General features: G+C 48.8%; 1 protein-coding gene across 3 annotated transcripts in view; it reads left to right on the top strand.

Annotated features, from left to right (window-relative positions):
• Positions 1–16,760: 16,760 nt before the first annotated feature.
• TACC1 (transforming, acidic coiled-coil containing protein 1) overlaps positions 16,761–23,743 on the top strand; it is a 61,819-nt gene continuing 54,836 nt past the window's right edge. For all 3 annotated transcript variants that reach the window (XM_015414232.1, XM_015414233.1, XM_015414231.1), the window contains exons 1-2: positions 16,761–17,386; positions 20,397–20,515. In XM_015414232.1, the coding sequence (XP_015269718.1) occupies positions 17,196–17,386; positions 20,397–20,515 (310 nt within the window). In that variant the 5' untranslated portion in view covers positions 16,761–17,195. The remainder of the gene's footprint in view (positions 17,387–20,396; positions 20,516–23,743) is intronic.

Here is a 23,743-nt window from a genome sequence, read left to right as displayed (position 1 = left end):
CAGTTATATTTTTATCTGTGATGCAGCAGCTACTCCTGGCATGATTAAGTCTTCGGGTAAAATTATCTCACATGCTGCTGTTTTCCAAGATGATAGTCTTAATACAAGCATTATTCATTGGTTTCTTAATGGAACGTTTATGTATAATGTAAAAGTTGTAGCCAGCTGAGTCAGGCTGGTGACTGAAGTTCATCTGCAGGGCAGCATACATCAATATATCTAATTCTCCATTTGGCACCATCTTTGGATGCTTAAATCTAGAGACTGGAGCCATGAACAGATAGGACAGATCTTTCTACAAACTTGAGAGAAACCCCAGCTTTTCCTAAAAGCCTGAAATCTTTTTAAAATAATTGGGGGGGGGATTTGAGTTAAACCCCCCAAAATAATAGAAGCAGCATCTGTAACTTTAAGAAGTAAATGCCCTTTGTAATGGCCAGTGTGCAGGCTGCTAGGCAACCACAAGAGTATTGCTAGCCTTCAAGCTGGTTTCTACCAATAAAAGGGAGGGTGGGGGCAGGGACCTTTCCAAAGCTGCTTGCTACTATTTAACAGCAGCAACCACACAGTGTGGTGTAGTGGTTAAGAGTTTCAGACTAGGATCTGGGAGACCCAGGTTCTAATCCATACTCTGCTGTGGAAGCCTGGGCCAGTCACATGCTCCCAGCCTAACCTACCTCACAAGGTTGTTGTGAGGATAAACGGAAGGACAGGAGAATGATGTAGGCTGCTTTGGGTCTCCACTGAGGAGAAACGTGAGATATAAACGAAGTTAATGAATAATAAATATAGCTGCAAATGAGGCGGGCAAATAAAAGGTAGATTGCCTGGTGGTTGGGAAGGAGAGAAGGAAACAGGGAAATGCGAGGGATTATGGGGGCTGCTGCTTGGAGGGAGGAAAGAGGAAACAGCCGGGGGAGGGGATACAGTGGAAAATGAGGCCCTCCACCGCAAGTCCTTACAGGCCCCCCACTTGTCTCAGATTCTTTTATCTGAATAAATGCAAACATTTTTTTTCTTATTTTCCGTGGGATAAGCGTCCATTTGAGGCGCAGCTTTGTAAAGTATTTGGAATCTTATAGGAAGGGACTTCTCTGGGCCATCAAGTGTGGGTTTTCCAGCCGGGGGGAGCATCTGAAGCGTGACACTGCCTAATACCAAATCAGAGCAGTGTTTTAAGTAGCTGAGTACTGTCTACGCTGATTGGCAGCAACTCTCCAGACTATCAGCCGCAGTAGTGCCTGTTTCAAGATGAACAGTGCCTGAGGCCCTTTAACTGGAGATGGATTGATTGAGTCTGAGTTCATCTGCATGCAAAGCGGGTGTTCTGCTACTAAACTACAGGTGTCCTCCTCAAGGCAGTTGCTGAGAGCACTGAAGAGCAACAGAGGAAGGTACCTTTCTGTTGGCTTGGCAAGGCAAGAAACCAGTTTCTTGTCCAGCCCTTGCATCAATACAGTCCAGAGGCTTCATCCTGCATGCAGTCATGGGGGGGAAGGATGATGTTGCATACCCCTGTTTCCTTCGATGCCAGAAGAGGTGTCTGAGACCTGAGCATAGACAGTACTAAGTAACTCTCTTGGCTCTGACCATGAAGTTGCTGGTTCAAGCGCTGTTATTCATGGCAAGTGCTGAGACAGGAGATGCATAGAGACGGGGATGGTAGAGGTGGGTTGGGGGGGTAGATGGCACAGGGCATATATTCTGCAACCACTGACATTCTTGTTCAGCTCTCTGAGAGCTAGGGTTGCCAGTCTCCAGGTGGGGGCTGGAGATCTCCCGCTTTTACAACTGATCTCCAGCTGACAGAGATCAGCTCCCCTGGAGAAAATGGCTGCTCTGAAGGGTGGACCTGCATGAGGGCCGGAAGCGGGGCGGCCGCTGCTCTAAATACCTGTGATCCTGTGATCAGGGGTCATTTCGTAGAAAAAGAGCTAGGGGAACTCATTAGCATAACTCATTAGCATATGCCACACACCCTGACATCACCGGAAGTGTGTCATAAGGCCACACACCCCGCCCCCAACAGTCCTGGGGTCAGGTTGTTCCAGAAAGAAAAAAATCACATGCCTGCTTTTTATTATTCTGACTTCAAGGGCAGGGGAGAGTGTTCCTCACTTCCAGTTTTTTCCCCATTTTGAAAAATCATCTTGAAGCGCCCTCTAGTGAGCTTTGCCTCAAAAGCAAATTGTCCCATGCTGAGGCCCCTCCCCCTCCCCCGCCCTCTCCCGGATCCACCCCCAAAGTCTCCATGTATTTTCCAGCCCAGACCTGGCAACCCTACTGAGAGCCCCCTTCTGAGACTATCTGAATCTTTTCAAGATTTTTTCTCTCTGAAGGTTGAAGGGCCATGAAGAAGAAGAAGAAGAAGAAGAGATGGGATTTATACCCCACCCTTCACTACCCAAGGGAGTCTCAGAGCGGCTTACAAACTCCTTTCCCTTCCCCTCCCCACAACAGACATCCTGTGAGGTGGGTGGGGCTGAGAGAACTTTGACACAAACTGCTCTTTTTCAAGGACAGCTGTGCCAGAGCTTGTGACTGACCCAAGGTCACATCAGCAGGTGCAAGTGGAGGAGTGGGGAATCAAACCCAGTTCTCCCAGGTTAGAGTCCGCGCACTTAACCACTACACCAAACTGGCTCTCCATGTGCTCCTTCTATAAATAAAGGATTTACGATTCTCCAGATGCTGCATCCAGTGCCAGATGACATTTGGTTCCTTCAGTTGTCATGCCCAGGGCTGAAAAACAAATATTTTATATTTCCTGATGGCAGCACTACAATTTTAAGCAGTCAAGAACCAGGAATTGTCTGTTTTGCACCAAACCCTTGCTCATGCCTGGAAAAGCCTCCTCATCAGTCAATGGAGAGATGCAGCCTCCTTTCGAGGCATGTTTACTTAGAAGTAAGTCCCATTGATTTCTGCAGGGCCTCCTTGCAAGTAGTTGTGCTTTGGAGGGGAGCCATCATTTGAATCTCTTGACTGTAGCTGTCAGTACTGTGGGGACTGCCTTCTCTGCCTGTGTGTGTTCACTGACTTCCTCAGAGCCACATCAGGGCCTCTTCCCACTCCATGTTCCTTAGCAACAGCCAAAAAATGTTTTGTAACTACGGTTACCGCAAAACTCTGCGCTGAAGAGGATGTGCGTGCGCAGTCCTTCTGCCAGTGGGGGTGAGCCAGGGTTTCAGATTGTAGGGGTTGCTTTCAGTGGGTCAGGTTGTTCCAGAAAGAAAAAAATCACATGCCTGCTTTTTATTATTCTGACTTCAAGGGCAGGGGAGAGTGTTCCTCACTTCCAGTTTTTTCCCCATTTTGAAAAATCATCTTAAAGCGCCCTCTAGTGAGCTTTGCCTCAAAAGCACCTAATAATGAAACGGTAGTATTTATATCACAGGCAGAGGTCATTTCGGGGGGGGGGACGCGGGGGATCGCAGTTCCCCCGGGGTGAGGTATGGGGGGCGGGGCACATGATGAAGCCCCGCCCCCTGCTTCCGGCCGCCCCGCTTCCGGCCCTCATTCAGCCAGGAGGAGGCAGGAGAAGAGGGAGGGTAAGTTGCTTCCTCCCTGCCTCTCCCCACCCCTGCCTGCCTGGGGCCAGGGAGGGCCTTCGCGGGGCTTCCTTGCACTCCCGCCGGCCTTGCAGGTCCACCGCTGGGCCCCTCATGGGGCTCAGCAGTGGAGCTGCAAGGCCGCCACCGGTGGCCGGGACTGTTGGGGGCGGGTTATGTGGCCTTATGACACACTTCCGGTGATGTCAGGGGGTGTGGCATATGCTAATGAGTTATGCTAATGAGTTCCCCTAGCTCTTTTTCTACGAAACGACCCCTGATCACAGGTTCATAGGTGCTTTCCCCCCCTTCCCGTTCATTTGAGAGTTGAAGGATTTGCTATAGTAAAAGGGGGACCCAATGAATTGCAAGACTCTATCAGAATGGATTACAGTTAGTCAGCATGGATTGGAGAGACCCAGTTTCAAATTCCACCTATGTCAAATTCACTGGGTGACCGTGGGCCAGTCTCTCTCTTGCTCTCTTAGCCTAACCTACTTCACAGGGTTGTTGTTGTGAGAATAAAATGGAGGAGGAGAAAAGGATGTTGTAAGCCACTTTGCGTCCTCAATAAGGAGAAAAGGAGGGGAATAAATACCTAAAATGAAATCACTAAAGTCAATAATACCTATGAGTTAACGGAACAGAGCAGCACGACATAATTGGTGTTCTCCTGCCAGAGCGGAGATCTAATCCAGCTCTGCTGCAAAAGCAGTCACCAGTCTGGTCTTCCTGCTCTAGTGACCACCTGCCCAGCCTTGCCGAAACACAAGTATTTAGAGCAGCGGTTCTCAACCTGTGGGTCGCGACCCCTTTGGGGGTCGAATAACCCTTTCACAGGGGTCACCTAAGACCATCGGAAAACACAAATTTTCGATGGTCTTATGATAGCAACGAAAATAATTTTATGATTGGGGGTCACCACAACATGAGGAACTGTATTAAAGGGTCGCGGCATTAGGAAGGTTGAGAACCACTGATTTAGAGGATGGACGACAGGATGAGAGGCCCTCTGCTCTTGCCCTCCCTTGCATAGTGTTTTGTGGGCATTTGGGGGCTACAGGAGTTGCAGGTGACTGAAGTTATGTGGGGACTTTTCTGCAAGAACAGCCTGTACCAGTTTTGTGCCATGTAGCGGTTATAGCATTATTAACCACAATTAATTCATAGAGCGCTGACAGCACATACACCGTTTTTATGGAATAAGCCCCCCACAAAGGTCTCTGGCCCAAGAAGCTTGGTCTCTCTTATTTATACACAGCTTCAGGCATTTTGGGTTAAGGGGAAGGCATTCCAAATTTGGGGTGCTGCAACTGAAAAGATCTTGCTTCTAGTCACTGCCTACCTCTCCTCTAAAAAGTGAAGCACTAACAGTAGGGTCTCAGATAAATATTGTAACAGATTTGTAGGAACACATGGTAGGAAATGGTTCTTGGCAGGAACACATGGCAGGAAATCATTCTTTAGAAATCTTGATCTCTTTAGGGTTTTGAAGGTAGCAAGCAGCCATTTAAACTGGGTTCAGGAGTGAATAGGCAGGCAGTGGAATGAGTCTAACACAGGAGACACACAAAATCAGGGCCGGCTCACTCACTAGGCGAACTAGGCGCTCGCCTAGAGCGCTCTGGCCCTTAGGGGCGCCAAACTGGCACACACACACCCTGTTCTGGTTCAGCTGCAAACACTACTGAGTTTTAAACATGTTATGATCTTTCTGATGATACAAACACCAATTCCACCAAAGAACTTAGCCCTCTGGGCACAGAACGGTCACTCAGATGAGTCAAAGAAGAACCTAAGTAGGGGGGCTATTACATAAGGACACTCAAGTTGCAACTGACTTATGGCAACCCCAGCAAGGAACTGTCAAGGCAAGTGAGAAGCAGAGGTTGTTTGCGACTGCGAGTGCCTTTCTTTGCAGAGTCTTCCTTGGTGGAAGCCAGATGTGCAAAGCAGGCAAAGTTACAAAAGGAAAAGTGAGTGTTAAGAGCATGGGTGCCAGGGGAACAGGAGGTCCGGGGTACAGATACAATTAATGGATCTGAGCCATGGTGGACGCACGGGGGGCGCCAGAAGGGATTCTTGCCCAGGGTGCAAAATAAGCTGGGGCCGGCCCTGCACACAATCTACGTAAATGGTTCCGGTTAGCATTATAGAAGCTACATTCTGCACCAGTGGAAGCTTCCCAACCACCTTCAAAGACAAACCCAATAGTAGGTCAGTCTCAGTGGAACTGTGTGGGAGTAGAAGTGTTAAACCCCTTCTTCACTAAATTGGGGCTCTATGCAGCTGAAAATGCTCTTCAGGAATCATTGGGAAGATCCAGTAATGGATCTCCCAGTGTCTTCTCTGTTTTGGGGAGGTGAAAGATTTCTGGAAGTGGTGAAGACTTTTGCCATTTCCCCCCTCCCACTTCAGACCCATGACCCCCCCTTCTGTTTAGGGAAGGTCTCTTATCCCCTAGGAGCCGCATTTGAAGCTGCAGTGGGAGTGCGGGGGTGCAGAGGACACATTCTGCCGACATAAATCCTTCTATTAGAGGAAATGTTCAGCCAGATCCAAGTCAGAAGCAGGACAACTGTGTGTGTGTTGACTTCAATTAGCTGTGGTCTCAGGAGCATTCATTGGGATCATCTGAATGAATGTTGACCATGTTATATAGCACAACAACCACTTTAAAAAACAAAGAAAGAACCAAAACACAAAAATACTCATTTCTATGTCAGGAACAGCAATTTATTTGTTGCGCTAGCGCTGCTTATGGAAATGGCCTCAAGTAGATATTGGGAGTTAGGCCAAACTCTTCTGCCCTTGTGGAATGCTCTTGTGAGGAAGCTCTCTCTGTGTGTACATATTTGTGTGTCCCCATCTTCCTAAACAGGATTTATTTATTTATCATTCAATTTACTACTTACTTTTTAACATATATCTTGCGTTTCACCTCAGTGTTGACCCAGAACAGCTTACAACATTGTTCTTCTGCCTTCCACTTTAGTCTCACAACTACCACCTAGTTAGGTAGGCTACAGTGAGAGAGACTGCCTGGTCCAAGATCATTGAACAAGCTTCCATGATAGAATTGTAATTCAAACATGGGTCTACTGAATCCTAGTTTAACTTCAATCACCATGTTATGCTGGCTGTCCATGCACCATACATATGTATATGCTGTCAAGTTGCAATCAACATGGCAACCCCAGCAAGGGGTTTTCAAGGAAAGTGAGAAGCAGAGGTGGTTTGCCATTCCCTTCCTCTGTACAGCCTATAGCTTCTGAGAGCCAGCATGGTGTAATGGTTAAGAGTGGTGGACTCTAATCTGGAGAACTGGGTTTGATTCCCCACTCCTCTGGGTGAAGCTTGCTGGATGACCTTGGGCCAGTCACAGTTCTCTCAGAACTCTCTCAGCCCCACCTACCTCACAAGGTGCCTGTTGTGGAGAGACGAAGGGAAGGCAGTTGTAAGCTGCTTCACGACTCCTTATGGTAGAGAAAAGCAGACTATAAAAACCTTCTCTTCTTCTGAAATCTGATGAGTTTGGGCTATACCATACTGCCTTCCCTCCCTATATACAACATATGGTATATCTATTCAGAGATAAGTCAACAACCTTGAAGATTCTGGCTGTGTTGGCTGGGATGTTAATGAGGCCTACAGGCTTTCTGAAAAGCAAAGGGAATGCCCTCAGGAATAGGACTTAAATGGTAAGAGGATCATCTGATAATTCCCAGATATGATGATCTTTTCATGCTTACCTTAAGATGGGGCTGCAAGGGCCCTGTGTGAAGGTTCCCTTTCCCCTGTCCAGCTGTGAACTTGTTACAAGAAAGAAACTTTCACATGTTTATTGCTCGAACAGCTGCCTTTCCTTGGCACAGTGACGGGTCAAAGGAATATGGTCCACAGCTGGCATCAGCTATAGCAGGGCAAAGATTGAAATGGAGCCAGTTACTGGTGGGGGAAAACAGCGAGTTTCTGTGTGTCTGGCGTTGTCTGTGCCATCTTTCATTATGCGCACAAAGGAAGAGCCTTCTGCATTCGAGAAGAGAGACTTGATTAAGAAAGAGCAGATTCGGCTGCAACAGCAGTTGGCTGAAGCAGAGAACAATGTCTAATGGAGTCAAGTGAGGGAATCTTTCCATGCATCAACCAAAATCTGGCGCATCGTGGTCTTGATGCATAATATGTGGATGGGAAGGTGGGCATTTTCCCAGGTCCTGCACACATCAGTGCAATTTCCCTTACCCCAGCCCTCCAGGCCATCTTTCCCCCTTCACGTCAGTGGAGGGCTTGTTCTCTTTAAGTCCATAATTTGCACATTGCTTTTAATGTTAGTGATATATTGCTGTAGCTTAATGCTGTACCAATATGCCAGGTATTTAATGCTTTCTGGTGTGGGGGGGAGGTATGGGGCACAACTTCTGTGTGGACAACACCATCGCCACTCATGAAGATAGTTTCGGGTAGGTACATGTGTGCTCTAATCCAAGCTGATTATGGTTTGCATTGCGCCTCTGCATCCTGATTCCAGCTGTCCCTTCTTTGTAACACCCCTCTCACCTTCCGCCCCTGAATAGAAGAGTTGATGGATCTTCACTCTCGTTTGTATCTGATGAGATGAGCTTTGACTCACACACGCTGGGGGATTTTGCTGGTCCTTAAGGTGCTCCTGGACTCTAGTTTTGTGCTTCCATTGCTGCCGTGAATGCCTGCATTTGCTGCTGTGACAGAAGGAACACCACAAACAATCCCCCCTGTTTGGTTGCAGCTGTAGGTTTCTCAGAGATGGTGGAAGATCTATGGCCAAGGGAATGAAAGCAGATCCCAGAGTCAGAGGACAGAGTTCAGTAGCAAAGCAAGTGATGGACCAGGAGGTCATGCATTCATTCTGACCTAACAAGATCTGCGTATGGAAGCAGGAACCCATCTGTGGAGCTGAAGCAGGAGTGTGTGGGCATCCTCACTGAGTACTCACCCTGGATCCCATTGAACTGGTTGGATGCGGCTTGTGAGGGATACAAAACAGAAGAGGAAGAGTTGGTTTTATACCCCGCCCTTCACTACCTGAAGGAGTCTCAGAGCGGCTTACAATCACCTTCCCTTCCTCTTCCCACAACAGACACCCTGTGAGGTAGGTGGGGCTGAGAGAGCTCTGAGAGAACTGTGACTGGCCCAAGGTCACCCAGCAGGCTTCATGCGGAGGAGTGGAGAGTGAAACCCGGCTCTCCAGGTTAGAGCCCGCCGCTCTTAACCACTACACCCAACTGCCTCTCAGCAGAGCCTTGGAAGGTGGGAATAATGCTTCTGCTCATGAGCACAGTGCATCTCTCTGACTGCTGAGTCATCCTAGACTGCTTCAAATATGCAGGATTTGGAGGGAGAGCTTCCTGAAGGCTTTTTGCCAGTGCCACTCTCTCCTGCCCCCTCTTCACTTGCTTGGCTGGCTGGAGGCTCCCTCCCTGGCAGCACTTATTGTACTGCCTTGACAATAGAAGGATGTTGCCAACCTTCCTCCTCCTGACTGGCTGCAGTTTTTCCAGGTCCTCATCCAAGCAGTGTTGATTTAAAGGAATTTGCTGAACAGCAGCTTGAGGGCTGGCAGTGGGCGAAGGCCCTGGCTCGGTCACAGCTGCTCCTCTTCTTGCTTTAGTGCTGGTATCTGCAGGGCCATGTGTGGCGCTTAAATGCAGTGACGTGATCAAAGCTGCGTCAGACATTTACATCAGTCAGTTAGTCCCAAGAAAGAGACTCTTTTTAATCCCACTGTTGGGATCCCTGCTTTATTTCATTATTAGTCCACCCTGCCACTAATGAACTCTTGTCTTTCATCCTCACAACAACTCTGTGAAGTAGATTCAGCTGGGTAGCCGTGTTGGTCTGAAGCAGCAGAACAAAGTTTGAGTCCACTGGCATCTTTGAGATGCCTTTAAGTATAGGGTTGCCAGGTCTGGATCACCCGCCGGTGGGGGTGGGTGGGATGCTCCGGGAGTGGAAAATGACATCACCCCCCATTCCACCCACAAACAGCAGTGTCATATGCAGCGTGCCTCTGTCACCCTAAGTGACATTGGCGACATTGGGGGCAATACTCTGGTTTTTGGACAAAGCTCTATGGTAAAATCAGCATCAAACCATAGAGTTTTACCCAAAAGCCAGTGTGTCACCCCTTGATGTTACCACCGTGCTGACATCACTTCCAGGTGATGCACGTCGTGTGCAATGTCACTGATGGGGGGGGATGGGGGGAGCCTGCAAAAACAGGGGATTGCCTGCCCCCACCGGGCAATTGGCAATCCTAGTAGAGTACCTGGTTGTTAGACCTGTGTCTGGTGATGAGCAGACCTCGTACCATTTAGTCTGACTCTTTGGAAATGGCAGGCTGCTGTGGGTGGAATCCTGTCGGTGTGAAAGAACTTAGTGGCCGGTCAGTGAAAGTCTACTTGTATCTAAAAGCATTAAAGAGAATTCAAACCATACTCAGAAGCCATAACTACCTTAAATTTTATGTGACTCAGCCAGATGTATTATTTATTTATATTTATTTATTTATTTATTTAAAGCATTTTTACCCCGCCCTCCCCGCAAGCGGGCTCAGGGTGGCTTACAGGGGGCACAAGCCCAACATAAAACCCAGTAAAACAATAAAATCACGAATATAACAATAATAGTAATAACAATAAATAACAATAAAAGTGCTTCAACATTTCTCCTTTGACTATCTGGAGACCTATACTGCTGATCTGCTTGTTGAAAAACAACCTGAAAATAAATAAATCTTTTTTGTTATTTACATACCACAAAACCTTCCTCAAGGCAGCAAAACAAAAGCCTTTACACTTGCTGCCCCCAGAACATCTAGTAACTGAGAGGGAAGGTTTGCAGTTCTAAACAAAGCTATTTTGGTCCCCTCAGCTGGAAGAAAAGGCCTTTCATGGTGCCACACTAGTGCAGGCTACGATACACATCCAGTCCTTCTTGAACATCTCCCTGGAGGAAGGTTAGTGTTATGCAACAATAAAGTAAATGTACTCTGCCTATGATCAGAAAAACTCTGCTCATCATATTAGATTACATGTTCTGTGACCGAGTTCTAGCATTAACTATAGGATTTGGGGCAAGGTCTGAGGTAACATTAAGCTATGACTCCTGATCTTTCAGGACCCCACCCCCCATTCAAAACCACAAGGTTATTGTTTGCATTGCCATTCAGCAACAACTTTCCAGAAAAATGGCAGCAAAACTGCAGGATACATGTCTGGGTGGTTTCAGTTCTCTTTTATGAGCCCAGGAGCTGGCAGCAACTCAGCACTGGAGAGGCTGGACTCTGTGATGAAGCCAGGCTGATGGGGGGCCCTTCTCCTTCTAATCATGGTACAAATGCCCACAGACTGTGCCCTTTTCTGGCACCAGGTCCACGTGCCCATCATGCCTTGTGGCCTCTATACACACATTTTTAAAAGAGCAGAACTCAGTAACTCTTAGCATTTATGCATCACATGTCAGGCTACCCCTGTCATGTCTCACTTGGTCTTGTGAAGTTGCATACTGGAGCTTTTAAAAATGCCATTCCGCCTCCCTCGAAGAATTTATAAAAATCTTTAAATATCTAGGGTCTTTTTTCTAGAGTCCCCTTGAGGACATTTGTATTTTATAATAAACTGCATTTGTACCGTTTTCGCTTTCTCTGTTTTCCACAACCATGCATAGCAATGGTAATATTTCAGCTGACAACTCAGTCTTCCTCAGCAGTGTCTGGGGCCTAGAAAGCTGAGGTCATGGCCTGGGTCCTTGCCTCACAGGAGAGATAATGCCAGCATTTGGAACAAACCATTCGCTCCTTCCTGGTCCGTAGTGTTCATGTAAGGGTAATAAATCTCTCCTTCCTTTGTCTGTGACATTACACCCTTCCCACCCATATACTAAACTGGACTAATTTGTTCAAAGGTGCTCCTTTGCACCTGCAGCAAAATCTTCAAGCAGTGCCTGTGGAGGGCATATCTGTATTAATTCTTCTATCCAGGAGCAGATCCCTGTGCAGCAAAAATTGACACTGGTGAACTGAAGGGGCAACCTTTCCCCAAGTGATGTCTGCATATGCACAGGCTTTAAAAAAAAAACCTCAAAGAGTTCATGTGGCACATTGGGTTGCTGTAGCAACCCAAAATTGTGCCTGAAACTGGAAGGCAAGGAAGTGGGAATGGAGGGATGTAGAATTAGATTCCGTGGGCAAGGGGAGTCGGTGGGAGGAAGGGACACTGAAGCAGAACCAGGGTAGGGTTGGAAGGGAGGGAAGTGGAGGCATTGGGAGGGAACTGCACCTGGGAGGTGCCAATGCCTCTTTTTGTGGCCAAGTTGCACATCTAGAATTCCTAGCCTAGAGCTCCAGCATCATGCATAGTGTTGTTTAGATACCACTGCAGTAATGATCTTGTCATGCATTAACCTCCTCACCCATTACCTGTTTATGACTCCCACATCCCCAGTTCATTCATTTTTTATATTTGCATTGACAAGATCCTGTGTGGCAAGCAATAGCTTTGCATGCCCATGAAGAAGTGGTTTCTTAAATGCGCTTATCTAGATGACTCCCATCCGTCTTGGTTCTCCACAGATGTGTGGACAGGACCATGGTTATTTAGGAGAGTGTGCTGACTTTTTCTTTAAAAATATTTTTTTAAATGAATCTTGCAATCTTACCCCCTGCATGTTATGTGCACTTGCAGCATTAGAAGTGCTGAAATACACCTTTAGGATAGCGTTAGCCCTTTTGTTACCCTTCTGCAGCTGCCCATTCACTATCTAGGCTGCATCATGCACATACTGCTAGATACTGCCCTCTTTTTGCACTGTAGCAGTTATTTGCCACTGGATTTTCCTGTGTGGATAAGGCAGTCCAGTTGCCAATGGTTACCGTAGGGCAACAGTAGCACAGTATTCAGTAGGGAGTGAATGCAGCCTTTAGGCTTGGGTCCTAAGCCTTGTTCCACTTTTTGCTGCACTGTGAGCTAAAGCAGAATGAGGCACCATGTTGCATGGGGGAGTGGGAGCAGAAAGTCAAGAATGTAAATAGCTCAAGGACGTGATGGGGTGGGGGGGAACAAGCTACAACAATCGTCCTTAGAATCAGCTGCGAGGTTATCCTCAAGTGTGTACGTATATGTGTGCTGCTTTGTTTTTGTGTGCATGAGCGATGATTTCAGACCCGGTTTACCATGAAGGCTTCAGCGGAGTGATCCATCACTTTGCTCTCCCCCTGAAGAGCTTGTAGGAAGCATAAACCATGTCAGGATTTTTATGAGTATCTTGACATATGGGATTTTTCTACAGGACTTAGATTCCTTTCTAATAAATTGCATCTCTCTTCTTATTTTCAGTTTTCTCCTTCTGTTTTTGCAAAGTGAAGCCCGATGCCAGAGCATGGGGTCTTTTTTAGCGGAGAGCTTAGTCTTTATCTACAGATTGCTTAGGCCTGGAAAACCAAGGCCATGGCTTCTGTCGTTGCCTTACAGGAGAGGGATTGCCTCTGTCTCAAGCCTGTTGCCTTTCTCTTCTTGCACATGTGAAGCTCCAGAGAGAGCCTTTCTTTACCACAGGGGCTTTCCTCCAACTGTGTCCAGGGAACTCTGGGGTTCCTCAAAGATACTGGTCCAACTGATGATTTGGAACCCGGATAGGGTCAACATGCATCTCTTTAAAAAACTGTTCAAAGAATGGGATGGGAAAGAGAAAGCAGAACCAAAAGATGGAGAGCATAGAAGGAGGTAAGGAGAAAGTGGGGGGGGGGAGAAGCAGAGAAATGGTTGAAAGTGTGTCACTTGTGGTGGGCTGGGCTTAAAGGGGGGTGTATGGAGTCTGAAAAGGTTGAAGGCTACTACTCAGAGAGAAGGACAGTGCTGATTGATAACCTTCCTGGAAGGTCAGTGGGGCCAGTATAACCAGTCTTGTCCAGCAACATGCAGTGGCAGTTAGGGTTGCCAAGTAAAAATATCCTACCGGCGGGGGAGCCTCGCTGGGCTCCGGGAGCTGTCCTCTGATGCGCGCGTGCTTTGCGCGCACGCACCACCAGCACGTCACCGGAAGTGACGCGTGAAGTTGATCACGTTGAAGGTGTGGCCCCGATCGTCGGAGGAAAAACCATAGAGTTTTCCCTCCGATGATCGGGGCCACGCCCCCACGCTGCACTTTGGGGGGCGGAGTTCCCCCGGGGCCCGATTCCGCAGCAGCGGAAATCGGGCCTCCGAAGCGGGGGGTTACCCGCCACCCACCCACTTGGCAGCCCTAGCAGTAGAGTCTTGGGTGTGTACAGTGCACTCCCAGCTTACACAAAGCAAAAGTGAGGCCCATGTGGGCCTGGCCCGTGTCCCTGTATCCTATGTGGAGTTACACCAGTCTAACTTAATCAATTTCAGTGGGTTTAGACTGGAGTATCTCATACAGTTGCACGGTAAGAGTGCCGCTCACAAGGTGTCTGTAGCACACATGAGCTGATGCAGAAAGAGTTACTTCAGCATAAATGTTGCACACACACACACACACAAAAGTTGTGCTGGCACACACATGGGTTCCCATTGCATTTTCTAAGTGATTTTTAGAACAGCACACAATAGGTCGATACCGCTTGCCCTTGAGCATTTCTTGGTTGGGATGGAACTACGTGTGATCCTTGTTTCATAAATGTTTTCCTGTTCAGCCCCTAAGAAACTGGCTAGTTTTGCACTGATCCAACAGTTAATTCCTTTTCAATCCAAAGGGTGAGTGGATCAAACTTGAACTTCTTGTGTGTTTGACCCTTGATGAGAACAGGTATTTAGAAGTTTTCACAGTCAGTCAGACCGAACATTGAATGCCTCCTGTCAAATTGATCCTAACGATATATGCTTACAATAAAAAGCAAAGTAGTTATGCTTGGAAGTTAAGCTTCACTCATGCATGGTAGCCACCAAAACCCATGTCAGGTTGGTGGGGTTTGCTATTTTGTGGCCAACATTTATGCAATCTTCAGAAAAATGCTTTTTTAAAAAAAACCCTGACTGCATGGTTAATTCCTCTGCCAGCATTGGATCAAGTGGGATTCTTGGGGAACAAAGGTGACCTAGAGACAGCCCCCCATCACCTGGTTTCTGCTTGGACATGTGATGAAGGTGCCATGGAACTTTTTGATTACACAAAAACAGAAGCAGCTTGCTGGTGGCAACCACACAGAGATTAGCATGCATGAATTGGGGTCACTTTTTTTATTCAGGTGTGATTCACGTTCTTGTAAGTACCTTCAGGATCTCTGCTTTTCCGTGAGTGTCGACGTTGGAATCCATGGGGTAGCCTTGCAGTGGCTTACCTCATTTCTCCATGGTCCACAGAGGGTGACGCTGGCAGATTGTCAATCAGGCACCCGCTAGTATGTGGGGTCCCCCACGGGAAATCCTCTCTCCCCGATTTTATTTACCATCTGAATACGCTCTCTCACCCAACTGGTGTGGAGTTTCGGGCTGAGATTTCACCAGTACGCTGATGACAACCAGCTATATCTGTTGATGGACAGCTGGCCAGATACCAGTCCTGCAAATCTGGCCGAGGGTTTGGAGGTCATAGTGGGATGGTTAAAGCAGAGTCTGTTGAGGCTGAAGCCTGGTAAGATGGCGGTTCTGTGGCTGGGTGGGACACAGAATTGGGATGCCGACTCCCGGCCCTTGATAGTGTGCCCTGAACACCAGCCCCAACAGTCAAGAGCCAGGGTGTGACACTGGATGCCTCCCTGTCAATGGAGGCCCAGATCACGAAGGTGGCCAGACTGGTGTTTTTCCAGCTTCATCAGGTCAGGCAACTAGCTCCCTACCCATCTCGATCTGACCTAGCCACAGTAATCCATGCAACGGTCACCTCCAGAATAGACTACTGTCACGTGTTCTGCATGGGCCTACCCTTGAGACTGACCTGGAAGCTCCAACTGATCCAGAACGTGGTCGCACGGATCCTTATCAGGACCCCCCACACACATGGTGCACATTCAACCTATGCCGAGTGAGCTGCACTGGCTTCCAGTGGAGCACCGAGCACCTTTGGGACCTCTCCCAGTATACCCCCAGAAGAGCTTTACTCTCAGGATGTCCTCAACCAGGGCCAGGGCTTTTTCTGCCCAGGCGCCTACTTGGTGGAACTCTCTGCCAGATAACATCCATGCCCTGCAGGATCTGCTATCTTTCCGCAGGGCATGTAAGGCAGAGATGTTCCACCACGCATTTGGTTGAAGAAGAAGAAGAAGATAAGAGATTGGATTTATACCCCACCCTTCACAACCCAAAGGTGTCTCAGAGCAGCTTACAAACTCCTTTCCCTTCCCCTCCCCACAACAGACACCCTGTGAGGTAGGTGGGGCTGAGAGAGCTCTTGACAGAAACTGCTCTTTTTCAAGAACAGCTGTGCCAGAGTTAGGGCTTGCCCAAGGTCATCCAGCCAGGTGCAAGTGGAGGAGTGGGGAATCAAACCGGTTCTCCCAGATTAGAGTCCACGCACTTAACCACTACGCCAACTGAGGACAGCAATGGCTGTAACATAGTCTGGCACTCTTCCGCCTTCCCATCTCCTCCATCCTCCCTCCCCTATGAAGTTGTGGCCTCTTCTGCAAACTTTTCGCCATCAGATGGACTGGACTATGTTAAATATTTTAGGTATGTTTTATATTTCAATTCTGGAATGTTAATTAATTTATAAATTGTATTGGGATTTATTATGCTGTATGCCACCCTAAGCCCTGTTTTTCAGGGGCTGGGGGCCCCCTAAAAGTCTAATTTAATAAATAAAATAAATTAATGCTGCTATGAGCAAGATCTCTGTGAGCTGAAAGCCATTTCACAAATTAGGTCGGGGTGAGTCGACGTTTGCCAGACCATGGGCCCTGTAGACAAGGCCAGCGCCTGGATCCTGCACATCCGTCTGCAGCCGGTTTGCATGTTAAATTCACACGTGCTGTTGTTTTAAGGGGACACTTTTCTCTTAAAGTAACGCGTGACGGGCTCCCGAGAGCTTGCAGCAGGGGGCGTCCTCGCAGCCTCCCCCCTCTCTGTGCCTGCCGGGTTTGCCCTCGCCCCTCCCTGCGGCGCACTCAGTACAGTCTGGAGGTTGGGGATGGGGGAGAGGGAGGCGGCTTTTCGGGAAGCTCATGATGTGGCTTTTTTCCCTGCGGCTGCCAGCTGATGCTGCAAGCCGGCGCACAAGCGGCTGCGGCCACGCTAGAGCCGCCGAGGGCAGCCGCCGCCAGTGTAGGAATGGGACGACGGCCGTGTGGGGAGGGGTCCCCGCCGCCTTCAACTGCTTCCCCAGCCCAGTAGGGCGACCAGGACCCGAGGGACAGAGGCGGGCTGGTCGCGCTTAACCCGCCACGCAAGGGCAGGGCGCGCTGCACCAAGAGCCCCCCGGAGCTCCGGCGCGCCTCCGCAGGCAGCCTGCCCGGTGGCGGCGGGGCGGGAGGAAGCCGCTGGCTGCTGCGAGGCGGGGCAGGGAAGCGACGATGGCTCACGGCTAACCACATCCGCGCCGGATCGGCCCCGCAAGACTGGCGCTTCTTTCGCCGGCTTCCCTGCCCTGCCCCTCCATTTTGAAGGCGCTGCGGCGGCAGACCGAGGCGGCGGCGGCCGTCAGAAGCGCGCCCCGATGGCGTTCAGCTCGTCCTGGCAGCTCCTGTCTCCCGTGCAGTGGGCCAAGTGGACGTGGTCCGCGGTGCGAGGCGGAGGGGGGCCCGAGCAGGATGCCATCGCCGGCGGGGACGGGGAGCTTCAGGCGGCGCCGGGGCTGGAGGACGACGACGAGGAAGCGCAGGCGGAGACCAAATCGCTGAGTCTCAGGCAAGTCCACGCAGCCTCGACATGCCTGGATTCGGAGTGAGCCTTTCACACGTTACGCGGGGACGGACCCGGGTTTGCCGCTGGGCGTACTGCCATCGACCTGGGATCCGGGTTGGCTCACTTGTGTATGCTCGTGTCTTAGGTTTTTTGGGGTACCCTTTTATGGATATATGGTTCACACGTGTGTGTTTGGTCTGCTATGGCAGCCTGAGCTCCAAGCACTTTCAGTGGATTCGGTTGGATGGTGGCTATTTAAGTGTAAACACAGTATAGGCATCTGTTAACCAGGCCTTGATGAGGGGAGCTGAATGTGTGAAATGACCCCACTGGAAACGTTGCATTTGATATCCAGAGATGGTTTTCTCTCGCTCTACATCTATAATGGCCAGTTCATTAATGGGAGTTATTGATTGATGCTGCACTGAGCAAATGGGAAATTGTTTATGTGTGAACGGGCCTTTGAAATTGCAGGTGTACCCAATCAGACCTCCCTTAGGAATGTGCCCCTGTAATGTACACCTGCTAGGATCGCCGTTTAAGCATAGAATGTATGAAGTCGCTTTTTTATTTGTTGGTGAATCATGTTGAGCCGGGGTTTAACCCTTTGAGCCCAATCAGAATGCCTGTGTGCAACTCTGAAGGAAGGTGGGAAGTATTAATGAAGCATGTCCTCTGAGCATGTGCAAAATGTGTGAATCTCACCACTGGGATAATGCAAAGCTGGGCCTGCCTTGGGTACTCTGTGATAAGAGAAATGTATTCTGCACATATTCTGAGAGACCACACCTCAGGAAAATTAAAGGGGATGTGGCTTCCTGATTTACAATACCCACATTTTGGGAGACTGTGTGGAATCCCAAGACTTCTTTTTTTAGGAGCCAAGATTGTCTGAAAGCCAATTCACCCTTTCAAGCGCAATTTCTTCCACCCAATAGCAGTTCAGGTATTGTGGTCTGGTTGTGGTTGTCGGGGCAGTCTGCACATGCTCAGAGGCTCTTTGCTCTTTACCACTTGCTCCAAGACTGAGATGGCGAACGGGAGTGAAAACAAAACTCTGGAGGAAAGCCTTTGTTAAGATAAAGCCCTGTCTTTAAACAGTCGAAACAACACATCTGTTCGGTGGCTGGCAAAATGAGAAGGCCCAGGGTGTAACCCAGCTCAGCTGATGCACCTTTTGGATTGTGAAGCCCTTCCTTCTCTTCTGTCCCTGATCTCTCTGGAGGCAGTCATGTGGTACAAGAGAGGCACTTTGCACATGCTTAAAAAAACATTTATTTATCACAGCTTTGCCTTCAGCCCAGGTGCAACAAACAGGGCCTCTGTAAGCTGTTCAGGAGAAAGCCCCTTTTCATGTTAAATGCAGCTACTGGTGTGTTTTGCGGCAGTAAGATGCAAAAAGCTGTGTCCATGTACTGAGGAGCCATGACTAGTTGTAATTCCTTGTTGCATGTGCCAGAGTGTTCGGGGATGTGCACCCACCCCATGTCGCATTATGTTGGGCACTGGTGGCCAGAGGGCAGGATCTGGCCTTCTGAGGGCACGCCACCTGCTCTCTGTTGCCTTTAAGAAGCAACTGGGTGGGGAGGCAAGTCATAGATACAGGAAGGTAGACTTTTGCTGTCTGCTTTGAAGAGATGGTGCACATGTGCTTTCTTTCTACCATCCATCACCTCAGAGGGGCCAACTCATAAAACCAATTGCTGACCTGGGCTTTATGTGGGAAGTCGTACTGTACCCAAGCTGACACATAACCTGTGAAGACAGTGATGAGTTTACATTTTGGGAGTTCCTCCTATGTCTGCTTGCAGCTCTGACTTCTTCCTCACCTGGGGCGTCACCTCCCACGGAGTCCAGGGTGCTGTCTCCAATCCATGTCAGCCACTATGCCACCTCTGTGCCAACTGTCACCGCCTCTGTCTTTCTGCTTTTACCATTGCTTTACCTCCCACATAGGGTAGCCCTGCACCTGCTGCTGGGAGACATTGGTACCCAGTGACAGGCCACAGTAGATGCCCTTGCTGAGTGGAAGGATAAACAGGAAGGCAGGTTTCTTTAGGTACAAACACAGCAGCGAGAGGACTTGAACAGTGTGCGTGTGCTTGGCAGAGAGAAGGCGACCTTCGTGCTGTGTCTTTTATGTTTTGGGTGTGTGTGTGTCTCCAAGGTATTAACATTTTTCCTCCCTCTTTCTTGTTCTTCACATATCCAGAGTCCCTCGACATGCAGTGAAAAACAGGCCCCACACAAATCATGACCTTTTCATTTCTGTGTCCTTTCTGGCTTGCTAGTGGGGGCTGCATGCCCTTGAGAAGAGCTGCGGCCTCAGCCGTTCCCTCTGGGTGGAATTGCCATCTAGCACTGGGAGACGGGGAACAGCAGGAAACATGTTTAATTTAACAAGCTGTGATTTATTCAGCCAGATCAACACCATAGGGGCAGCCAAGGCGTTGGGGAAACTGCTTTTTTTCTTCGGCTTGGCAAAGTCCAGCACACGTGATGATGGCAGCTATAGCTGGGTCACTAATTCCATGTCCTGGAAGCTGATATTCCAAATCCTAGGTTTTGTTAAGTATCATTGTGTTCTCTCCTCCTCACTGAGGGAAAGGCATTTGGCACATGCTTACAGTTGCTATCTATTTGACACGTTTTCAGGGCTGAATGAATCATGGTGGAAGGGTCTACCAAAAGGCTCTTAGCTGTGATAGTGCTGTAGAACCTCCATGTCTAGTCGCTGTGAACCTCTGAGTACAAGATGCTGGGAATAAATAGCAGGGGATGGATGGCACCTTCCTGCCCTGGCTGTGAGCTTCCCGGGGCACGTGGCTGACCACTGGTGGAAATAGTGCCCTGAACTAGGTGGACCTTGGGTCTGAACCAGCAAGGCCATTCTTCTGAGACATCCTGACTGCTCAGCAGAATTCCGGAAGGTTGGTAAGCCCCTACCCAAGATTGTATTCCGGGCTGATTTGGAAGTGGTTAATTCGTCCTTCTCTCCCCTCCTCTTTGGCAGTTCGGATTCGGAAGGCAATTTCGAGACCCCCGAGGTGGAGACCCCGATACGCTCACCAGGGAAGGAGCTCCCCCCAGACCCGTCCTTGCAATTGTTCCAGTCTGAGGTCGAGTCCCAAGGTAAAGAGGCGCTGAGCTATTCCTTTCATCCCCTTTGTAATGAAGCTGGATGGATGCAGTTATGTTGACTGCTGGATGATGGTTTCTTTGACCTTGATACTGAACCTGATCAGGTTGCATATTCGTGTACCTTGGTGGGTGGGTCAGTAGCCTCTCTAAAGTGGTACAGGGATGACTTTGGTGTGATATAAGAAGCTGCCTTATTCTGACGCCAGTCACTGGTCCATTTAGTCCAGGACCATGCATGACAGAGGGGTGTGTTTCCAGCTGGCTGAGCTGTAGCTGCTACCCATTTGGTAAGACAGAAAACCTTTGGCTAGAGCCGTGTGGTTCCATGATTATAGTGCAAAAGCACAGAAAATGACGTCAAGGCCAGGATTCAGCTTCCTTAGCTGTCGTTTAAAAAACAAACAGGTATTTAGTTCTTAAGGCTGCAACATAGGCTTGAAAACATGTCAGCAGTGTATATTCAGCTCTTAGACTTTGGGTTTCATTTTCCTCCACGTAAAGCTCTCCAGCAAATAGCAGAAGTAGAATTTATGTTAAACACATACAGACATGTTCATTTTTGTTATATGCACCTGCATGCACAAGTTGGGAACTGGAAGGGACTTTCAGGGAAGGGGGAATCTCTTTCTGCCCCCCCCCCTGCTTTCTCCCCTTTTGCTCTGCCGTTCTTCCTTGACCTTCTTCCCTTGCTCTGTCTCCCCTTCCTCCCCTGCCTGTGCTTGCTCTTTTATGCCACACCCCATCCACTTCCCCATCCCTTGCAGCCCCACAGTGTCTACTCCCCTTTTTGGTAGTGTGGATTTTTAGATGCCATTTCTGTTTGCTTTGGTAACCTAAATGCACATGCACAGATGATGCAGTGGCTGTTGGGGGATTCATTCCCTAATTTAAAATTTTTTGAGTTTTTAATTTTTGTGTGGGATTTCCCCTAGGTTTGCAGAAACAACTGTGTTAGTTCTGAATGGCCTTCTCCTATGGATTGTTTTGATCTGTTGGGGTGGGGGATACTTGCCTATTAGGTACATGGTGTATCTGTGTGTGTATGAGAGAAAAGCAGTAGGGTTCCTGGCACAGAATTTTTATTTTTCACACCTCTAAAGGACACAGAGCTGTTGTTGTTGTGACCAGGAATGTTGGCATGGACATTGCTGACCTTGTTGTGTGCCTTTCTGGTTTTGTTTCTAGTTGAAAGGGTTATGTTTCTAGACCTCATGACTAGGAAACTGCAGTTTTCAAAATGTCTGTGGAAAGTTCCCTCTGTTGATTCCATCTTCATGGCCTCCAGCCATGTTTCCTTTTAGTCACCACTCTCACCTCTCTGTTTCCTACCATCTCCTTGCCAGTATTTGGTGTCTTTGTTGCAGATGTCATTGAAATGAACGGGAGCCATGCTGGAGCATTGCGGCTCATTTCCAACAGGCTTTCTCAGGAGATCCCAGATGTTCTAGGGGTCAGAGCTATGCCATGTTACGCTCTTCTGCCGTTAATGGCACCAGCAATGGGCTGCCTCTCCTATAAGCAAACCTTTTAAGCAGAATATAATACACTTAGCATTTACATTGTGCTTTCAGTGCTCATAGCTCTTCAGACTACATGGTCCTTATATGATCCCTTGTAAGGATGGCCGCTGCTGTTATGCCAGAGAAGGGGCTGAGCTGTAGGCCACCCAGTGAATTCATGACACAGACGAGACCGAGGACCTTCGTGGAGGCCAGTGCCCTTCACCAGCTCCTATGAAAGAGGAAACTTGCTGGGGGTTGTGCTTTCCCTTCTAAGCCATACTGGGCACAGGTGAAGGACACAAGAAAGCCCCTTTGGAACAGGGCTTGTAGAAGCTGGAGAATGGAAAGTTCTCTGCTAAACCCTAAGCAGGCTTCTCGAACAGCAGTAGGTTTTGTGGGGTGGGGCTTGGGTGTGGGTAGGGAAGCTGCAGCAGCGGGTTAGCTGAGCTATATAAGGAAGAACAGAGTTCTGCGTGCTCTGTGTAAGGAACCATACAGGGAAGTGGAAGAAAACCTTTGTTGCAGCTCTAAGTTATATTGCATAGCAGTTTAACCCCATGGTGGTTCTTCATCGGCTTCAGAGCTTTCCAAAATGGGGATTTTGTTGGAGGGGGGACCCTTGATGGGAAGATCACTCCTGGCAGCCAAAGTTCCTTGGGAAACGGCTAGCCCAGCATAGCCCTGATTTGGACTGAGGGAAACACAGAGGAAGGGCTTTGCAAACCTTTCTCTCGGCGCCGTTTTTCAGATCTAAAACTTTGCCAAGTCACTCTTTTGCTTTTAGAAAGTCAAGGCTGCAACTTGACACCAGCAGCATTTTGGCCAGGATGCTGAGAGGGATGGTGCTTGAGTTCCTGACCTCTCCAGGCTCCACCCTCAAATCTCCAGGAGTTCCCCAACCAGGAGCTGGCAACCCTACCTCCCCACCCACCCCCCAGTGGCAGCCAGAGGGGACCTGGTGGCACTAGTTTCAGCTGCATCAAGGGGGGGGGGCTGTGACGTGTCTCCAAACATTGCAACTGTTTGATGGCCTTTTTGTCTGATATAATAGATCTTCGACCATTTTTGTGCCTAGCAGAATTGCTGATGAGCACCACATCCCTAGAGTCAGATTCGACTGGCTTTCGAGCAAGGGAAACCGTTACCTTTACTATAGCAAATATTGGGGGTCCTCTGTTAACAGAAGCTGTCTTCAGCTTTAGTGGGAGATTCCAGCATCCTGTATGTTTCATAGCATTCCTCCCCCACCTTTCCCCCTCTTCGCCTTTTAAGACACCAGAATTGTTTCATAAAAGAGGAAATGGCACTTCCTGCCAGCAAGGATCTGACTCATAGCTGAAGCCCACCCGTATAACTGTGCAACTGCTTCTTGCTTCCTGTGGGGCATTTTGGTGCTCTGACATCTTTGTAACAAATGTGTTGGGTGTTGCAGCCCGTTGGAGACACTGCTTGTCACTCTGTTCATTTGGTAAGGCTGGCCTTATTGTTTTTTGTTGCTGTTGCCAAATGAGAAGGAACCGAGGCCTCTTGCTGCACCCCCTTGGAGGGTGGAGGCGGGATCCAGGGGCATCCACCACTTCATTTGGCAGCTCTCAGTTTGTGTACAGGACAAGCCCTGTACCCTGGCATAAATTCAGACCTCCTTTAGCCACAGGGATACTTTGCCAAAAAAATTCCCAACAATTGGCCAAATGGCATTTGGTGAATTGTTTATAAC

This window comes from Gekko japonicus, unplaced genomic scaffold (genome assembly GCF_001447785.1).
Source record: "Gekko japonicus isolate JY-2015 unplaced genomic scaffold, Gekko_japonicus_V1.1 scaffold9, whole genome shotgun sequence".
In the NCBI taxonomy this organism is placed as follows: Eukaryota; Metazoa; Chordata; class Lepidosauria; order Squamata; family Gekkonidae; genus Gekko; species Gekko japonicus.
This window is presented reverse-complemented; position numbering and strand designations above follow the sequence as displayed.